Source organism: Leptonychotes weddellii, unplaced genomic scaffold (assembly GCF_054177405.1).
Source record: "Leptonychotes weddellii isolate Sample4059 unplaced genomic scaffold, ASM5417740v2 HiC_scaffold_7540, whole genome shotgun sequence".
Lineage (NCBI taxonomy): Eukaryota > Metazoa > Chordata > Mammalia > Carnivora > Phocidae > Leptonychotes > Leptonychotes weddellii.
Window position 1 is genome coordinate 1069 of NW_028045427.1, and position 8301 is coordinate 9369.

An 8301-nucleotide genomic window follows, 5' to 3' on the forward strand; every position below is an offset into this window, starting at 1 on the left:
TACCAGCTTATCTATCCCAGCAGTACATGCTGGATTATCCTTGGACTTCTCAGTTATGTGAGCAAAAAAACTACTTTTTACCCCCTTAAGCCAATTTGAATTTGGTTTCTGTCACTGAACAAGTGTTCAGACTAAAATCACACTTATTAGGCCATGATGAAAAGGAAATTACTCTTGACATACTATCTTGGTTTCTATTCTTTTTTTTTTTATAAAGATTTTATTTATTTACTTGAGACGGAGGGAGAAAGGGAGAAAGAGAGAGAGAGAGAGCACGAGTACACATGCAGGGGGAGGGACAGAGGGAGAGGGAGAATTCCAAGCTGACTCTGCGCTAAGCCGAGTCCGATGCTGGGCTAGATCCCACGACCGAGATCATGACCTGAGTCAAAACCAAGAGTAGGATGCTCAACTAACTGAGCCACCCAGGCACCCCATATTCTTTACCTCTTCTATCTCTTCTCTACTTTTTATCTTCTTAGTCAGAACTTCTTATTCATAACTTCAGCCTATTCTTGGTTCTATCAGCATCACAGCTTGGATTACTGCATAATATCCTAAAGCTGATTTGACCCTGAAGCCCTTTTCTTAGAAACAACAAAAAGTAATTGTCAGCAAAGCCTTCTGGGCTTAACACAGAACAAGCAAGAACAGGTTTCCTCTTCCAACTTGGTAAGACTCCTTATGACATCCTAGGATTGGAAATAACCAGTTATAACTAATGTGGTGACTACATTTGGAATAGATCACATGTGGGCTTCCCTGAAGCAGGAGGCTTGACAAGACAACCACGATCCTTTCCAGGTAAGTAATCATGCCTGCAATCTTCCTCATTCTTTGTTATTTAATATCTTTGAGTCTCGATTACTGTAGCAATAAAATGAGGGAAATCACCCACATCACGGATTTGGAAGAAGAAATGAAACATGTAAAATGGCTGGTATATGGCCATTACTCAGTGAATATTAGTTCTCTTCCCTCAAATTTTAATATGTCATTTACTATATAAAGTATTACCCAAATGCCTTATAATTTATACGATGGAACAGTACTATTCCACATATGACAAACATTAAGAATGACAAGAATGAAGAATCAGGATTTTTTTTAACCTATAAAAAGTTGCTGCAGTTTTTCAAATAATTTTATTGGATTTAGAATTCTTTTAAGGGATATACAGATATACAACTAGTTTGATCAGCTACTAATATATTTTGGTATCCCTTTATTCTTGTACTCAAGAGCCAGTTCACCTTTTCTCCATGTTCAATACTTAGCTTTGGTAAAATTTTGCCATGTTCTTCTTCATCTGCTACTGGAGCATGAGTGCTTCCACCCTGCTTGGTATAAGCTGCTCTTTTAGTTTTCTTCCTGTGAGTAGGTTTTGTAGGACTCTTCTGTTTTTTTTCAACTTCACTGCTTACATCCCACAACATTATCTTCCCATCATTCCCTCCAGTAAGCAGCAAATAGGATTCTGGCAAAAAGCAGACCTGGGATACTCCCAAAGAATGGCCCTTAAATCCCAGTTCTTGTTCACACTTAACTCCCATCACCCTAAAGATTCGAACCTTACCATCTTCTGCACCACAGCTAAAAATATTGCCACATGATGCCACAGACACAGAGTGGGCTAAAGCAGGGTTTAAAAGCTGACCAGGTGATTGTGGGCTTTCCATCTCTTCTGTTTCATCTTCCTGCAAATTTGTAATCCAGAGTGGCCGTGCTTTATGAAGGTTCCACAGCATTACCTTTAAATAAGAGGAAGTTACATAGTCAAACAGAGGTTTAGCCATTTTGCTCAACTATTATGCTTACTCCACTTCTAATAAAGTCATCAAAGTAGTCTGACAATAATTACTATGACACAGTTCCAGCAATATTAAATTTTTATTTTCTTTTTTTAAAAGATTTTATTTATTTATTTGACAGAGAGAGACACAGCGAGAAAGGGAACACAAGCAAGGGGAGTGGGAGAGGGAGAAGCAGGCTTCCCACCGAGCAGGGAGCCCGATGTAGGGCTCGATCCCAGGACCCTAGGATCATGACCTGAACCGAAAGTAGACGCTTAACAACTGAGCCACCCAGGCGCCCCAACAATATTAAATTTTTAAAAGTTCATATGGCACCACAATATGCTAGTGGAATGCTACCCTGGTGCCAAAACTAGGATGCCAATGGGCAGTAAGGTAGAATTTAGAAAACAAGATCCTAAACAACTTCTGATTAACAACCCCATTAAAGTGTAATCCACATTCTTAAGTTTCTTTAAGTCATTGTACCCTCATCTCTGCAAGTAAAATAGAAGACTATGAAATTTATCTTATTTTTAAATATTTCATTTATTTATTTGACAGAGAGCACAAGCAGGGGGAGCAGCAGAGGGAGAGGAAGAAGCAGGCTCCCCGCAAAGCAGGGAGTCCAATGTGGGGCTTGATCCCAGGACCCTGGGATCATGACTTGAGTTGAAGGCAGACACTTAACCAACTAAGCCATTCAAGAGCCCTGAAGATTATGAAATTTATTAATTTTAGTCTATGCCGGTTTCAAGTCAAAAAGCCTGTCAATTAAATAAATGAAATCTGGAATACTTTCTCTTTCCTTTCACACTACCTAAATTACCCATTTTAGGGGCTTACCTCAAGTCTCTATCCCTCTAAGAAGGCTTTCCTAACTATTCCAGCCTGCTTCTCTCTTTCCCATATTTAATTTCTACACTATTAACTAACATATACTACTAGCTTGTCAGTTTGAGATTTAATTCTTCTTTTTTAAAAATTTTAAGTAGATTCCATGCCCAATGTGGGGCTTGAACTCATGACCCCAAGATCAAGAGTCGCATACTCCACTGCTAAGCCAGCCAGGAGCCCTGAGATTCAATTCATCTTTGCTAATGTCTATACCCAAAGTGTTTTCAGCAGATTAAACATTTTTTTGTATTTACTGAAATCATCTAAATGTGTTAACAGTCATCCCAGATTCCACCAATCCAAGAATCATTTCCAAGTACTGAAGATTCCCAGACTGTTCTTGCCTGGACATTCTCTATACCACTTTACTCTTCCTAACTGCCAAAGATTCTACAGTGTTTTACAATTTCTCAACCAGTGGTTCAAGCGGTATCACCCTAAGCAAGAAAGCAAGAGATACTGAGAAAAGAATACAAAAGTTTGGGGTATATGGTCCTAAAATATGTCAGAGGGGGAGAAAGTGGAAAACTGGCAAGTGTTCAGAAGTGAATGCAATCACATCCAAGTGATCCTGCTTAGGAATTTTTCTCACTACAAAAACATTTCTTTCCACACAGGAGAATCATTTTCAAGGAAAAAAAGCCTCTTCTACCATCCTGATCCTTAAGTGTTGGTACTAGTGATCTTTCAAACTCCGGAAAGAATAACTAACCTTTGAACCATTTATTTTCAGATGTGGAAAGGAAGGGCAAAAAAAATCAATGTGTATGCCACAGAAATATATGATGGTCTTAAATTTCCAAAGGTCTTTACAAGAGAAAACTATATTTGAGTGATGGCCACTGATGTATTTATTTAATTTTATTCTTATACTTTACACACATATCTTATAGCTACTTAATAAAAATTAAGCAGTCTCGGGCACCTGGTTAAGCGTCTCAGTCAGTTATGTGTCTGCCTTCGGCTCAGGTCATGATCCCAGGATCCTGGGATCAGGCCCCGCATCGGCCTCCCTGCTCAGCGGGGAGTCTCCTTCTCCCTCTGCCTCTGCCCCTCCCCCAATTCATGCTTGCACTCTCTCTCTCTCTCTCTCAAATAAATAAAATCTTAAAAAAAAAATTAAGCAGTCTCAAATGTCTTAATAAATCACTTTAAGGTCCCTGCCCCTCCAAGTGTGCTTTGCTTAATTATTTAAACCTATCTAGATTGAAGAATATAATTTCTATAATTTCTGTAATAACAAAGATAGGTACACTGTGTGTGGCAATAATTCAATTCCTGCTTTGAGATAAAATATTTGTTCAGAGAGAAAGCGCTCCCCAAATTAACCTTATAAGAATTCCCTTCTACTACTATACCTACATTCTTGGACCCTTCCATAGGCTGGCTGTTCTTAAAGTTCATTTTTTTATTTTTAAAATATTTTATTTTATTTACTTGTCAGAGAGAAAGAGAGAGCACAAGCAGGGAGAGAAGCAGGCTCCCCGCCGAGCAGGGAGCCCGATGTGGGACTCGATTCCAGGACCTGACCTGGGATCATGACCTGAGCCAAAGGCAGACGCTTAACCGACTAAGCCACCCAGGCGTCCCCTTAAAGTTTAGAATCATACTGGATAACCAGGTTTTAAGAAGTAAATTGTGGAAGATATTACAGTTCCAACTTCAGTTAAGGAAAGTAATTTCCTAAAGGCATAGTTGTGCTGTCTTACCACTGTTGTTATAGCACAACCCAAAAAAGAAATTAATCTACAGTGAATTTTTAGCAAGTCTTGGGAGTCAAATCAATTAAGTAATCTAAATCTCCTTCTCACAAAATATTTATATCCTCTACTGTTCTCTAGCAGCTGTCTGCCACTCTATCATCTTTCCTAGAACTGGAGGCAAAATGATAAATTCTGGATGCCCATTTCTTACTAATCTGAGAAGTATAAAGTTTACTACCATGCCTAAGTTAATGAACCAGTGACTGACAACTGGTATAGGTTAAGGATAAAAGAATGACTAGTCAAAGAGACACTGTACAATCTGTCTACTAAAACAGATATCCACCTGGATGTGTTAGGTCTTTCTGCACAAGCAAGTAGGCAGGTTATCACCACGAGGGTAGAAAATGCAGGTTTGTAAGGGCTTGGTCAAGACCTACGAGTGGAAAAGGAGTTTACAAGTCATAGGATCATTGTGCACCTCAAGTGTAGAATGATTCTCAGTAGAGGAACTATACACATTTTTGGTAAGACAATTTTTTATTGTTTCGGGACTGTCCCAGCACTGAAATCATCATAAGACAGCCCCTGGTTCTGCCTACTAAATACCAGTAGTCTGGGGGAGGGTAACAGCAGTCATTATGAAAACAACAACAACCAGCCTCGTTTATTTCTAACTGATGAGGGGGTGAAGAGGGTAGAGAAGGGAGTAGTAAATACTGCTGGCCAAAAAGGCAGAAAGACAAATCTTTGATGCTCTTAATGGAATCATACTCTTAAAAGATACACAGTTAAGAATGTAGATTAAATGCCTAGAACAGTGCAAGGCACACAGGTCATGAGTCAACAATGGTTCTTTTTCTAGGAGTCACCTGTTCCCAAACCAAGAACTTTTTCTACTACATTACTCATGATATCCTGCTTGACACTGCTGGCGTCACAGAAAAAACATATAGGCTTTGGAGCCAGAGAGACTGAAGTTTGGAATCTCAATTCAGGCAGCTATGTGGACACTTATTTCAAACCCCAGTCTCATTTCTAAAAAAGAAAGAGTAAGTATCGGGGTGTGACTAGAGTGAAAACTAATATATGTAAAGCACTGGCAAGTACTAAGTGCTCACCAAAGAGAAGCCATGATCGTTCTCACTCCAGTGATACAAGATTTACTTTTAAGAGCAAGTACATCTGCTATGGGAAAGTTCAAGCTATCTGAAAGCTCTCCTTTATTAAGCTAAAATCTGGGGGTGCCTGGGTGGCTCAGTCAGTTAAGCGTCTGCCTTTGGCTCGGGTCATGATCCCAGGGTCCTGGAATCGAGTCCCATGTTGGGCTCCCTGCTCGGCAGAGAGCCTGCTTCTCCCTCTCCCCGTTGCTCGTGCTCTCTCGCTCTCTCTCAAATAAATAAAATCTTAAACAAAAAACCAAAATCTGCTTCCCTAGGACTTCTGTTTAGACTAGCACATTCCACTTTTTCCTCTCATGAAAACCAAGAATTAAACACTTCCATTTCCCCCACAAAATGGAGTTTCTAGATATATCTACTCTCCTGATGGCTTTCCTCTGAATTTGGTCTATTTGTGATGTTCCTTTTAAAACTCATTGAATGCAGTGCTCTGACCTTGATCACCAATACACAATACTTCAATTGATGTACCACAGAATTTTAAAGAAAAAATCCCAGTCCCTCATTAAAACAAACAAACAAACAAAAAAACCCCCACAAAAACAAAACAGAGTTTGTAGAGAGTGGGTGATAACGTCTGCCTTCAGCATGCTCTTTTGTTTAAAAAGATATTAAAATCAAATATTCAAATTCCAGAGTTTATCACTTTTAAGCATAGAGAAAGGAAGGCTAAAGGATAAATGATTACTTTATGAATGAAACCTACTAGGCTTTGTCAAGTTAGCATTAAACATGCAGTAGAAGTAAGGCTTATGATTCATACATAGAAAAGACATGTCAGTAGAGAACAGAAAATGCAAAGATATATTTAGCCTGATCAGTAATCCGATCGTTACCAAACTCATTTAGAAATTACCCAAGTACTCTCTGCAAAGCATTACCTGCATATCCAGTCCACAGGATACCAGGCTCTGAGGCCTTTGAGGCCGAAAAGCTACAGAGGAACAGATATTGGAATGTCTCTTCAGTGATCTGCTAACTTTCTTATTTTCCAAGTCTAGGATTTTAATTGCCCCGGAGTCATCAGCAGAAGCCAGCAGGTTTTCAGTTTCATTCAATGAGAGACAATTGATTTCTTCTTCATTCACATGAAAATGGTCCAAGGAACCTTTGAGGGATCTGACATCCAGTAAGCTAATGGTTTCTCCATGTGATGCATAGAGCTTGGTGGGGCAGGAGGGAGAGAATAAGACACTGGTAACATCATCAGCCCCCTGGAAGCGTGTATGTCCTAAAGGAGTCCCATCTTCACCCCAGGCCATGAGATCACCGCTCTCTGCTCCAGAAGCCACTAATCCTTCCTGACTTGCATTCAGGCAGAGAATAGGAGAAGAATGTCCACCAGTCCACTTGACTGCCATTATGGCCCAGGAGACTCTGTGAAGAGGAGGGGGGAAAAACTATAATCTCTTATTTATGAACCTGATGGTAGCAGACTAATGCAATACGCAGTATTTCATTTAAATATTTTTAAAAGATATCTAAAAAAACTTAATTTTAAAAAAGACATTTGAAGATCAAGTCTACAAAAGCTTAGTTGGACACAGGATTGTGGGGTACCTGGCTGGCACATGCATAAATAGGTTTTTTTTTTTTAAGATTTTATTCATTTATCTGACAGAGACAGACACAGCAAGAGAAGGAACACAAACAGTAGGAGTGGGAGAGGGAGAAGCAGGCTTCCAACACTGAGCAGGGAGCCCAATGCGGGGCTGGATCCCAGGACCCTGGGATCATGACCCGAGCTGAAGACAGACACTTAACGGCTGAGCCACCCAGGAGCCCCATAAATAGGCTTTCTTTGTAATCACAGACCCAGGCAAACCTGGTCTTCCAGCATTTGATGTTAAGCTCACATAAGAATAAACACAGGGGCGCCTGGGTGGCTCAGCTGGTTATCTGTCTTAGGCTCAGGTCATGATCCTGGGGTCCTGGGATCGAGCCCCATATCAGGCTCCCTGCCCAACGGAGCCTGCTTCTCCCTCTGCCCTCTGCCCCCCATTGTCTACCTCCCCCTGAAGTAAATAAATAAAATCTTAAAAAAAGGGAATAAACATTATATATTTAAATTAGGAAAAATACTTTTTAAAAGAGCTGCTCAATCATCAGGTTATATCTTTTATCTGAACATTTTAGAGAAAGAGCTCTGGAGCTAGATTCTCTGGGTTTGAATAGCTTTACTACCTATTATTAGCTAGGTGACTTTGGGCAAGTTACTGAACTTCTCTGTGATTCATTTTCCTTCTCTATAAAATGGGGGGGTAATAATAATAGCATCATTTTATAGGATCATAGAAAATTAAATAATATATGTAAAGCACATATAATAGTGCTTGGTACATAATGAGTGTTCAACAAATATTACCACTATCACTTTCTCTATTTTTTAAATTTTATTTTTTTAAAAAATATTTTATTTATTTGTTAGAGAGAGAGAGAGAGTGGGCGAGAGAGAGTGAGCAGGGGGAGCAGCAGAGGGAGAGGGAGAAAGCAGGCTCCCTGCTGAGCAAGGAGCCTGATGCGGGACTCGATCCCAGGGCACTGGGTTCATGACCTGAGCCGAAGGCAGACGCTTAACCGACTGAGCCACCCAGGCGTCCCTTTTTTTTTTTTTTAAGATTTTATTTATTTGGGGCGCCTGGGTGGCTCAGTTGGTTAAGCGACTGCCTTCGGCTCAGGTCATGATCCTGGAGTCCCTGGATCGAGTCCCGCATCGGGCTCCCTGCT

At 40.2% G+C, this 8301-nt stretch overlaps 1 protein-coding gene across 1 annotated transcript; it reads right to left on the reverse strand.

Moving 5' to 3' along the window:
* Positions 1–1129: 1129 nt before the first annotated feature.
* On the reverse strand, positions 1130–7185 carry WDR53 (WD repeat domain 53). Its single transcript, XM_081811419.1, has 2 exons — positions 6456–7185; positions 1130–1751 (listed from the first exon to the last, which is right to left on the reverse strand). Exons 1-2 carry the CDS (start codon positions 6933–6935, stop codon positions 1155–1157), a joined length of 1077 nt encoding a protein of 358 aa, XP_081667545.1. The 5' UTR covers positions 6936–7185; the 3' UTR covers positions 1130–1154.
* Between the last annotated feature and the right edge of the window lie 1116 nt (positions 7186–8301).

Bases quoted from the DNA above. Each gene is read 5' to 3' on its own strand.
- WDR53 (XM_081811419.1), bottom strand. From the start codon at position 6,935: ATGGCAGTCAAGTGGACTGGTGGACATTCTTCTCCTATTCTCTGCCTG. The intron at 1,752-6,455 runs GTAATGCTTTGC...TCTTATTTAAAG, and splicing joins CCTGTGGACTGGATATGCAG to GTAATGCTGTGGAACCTTCA.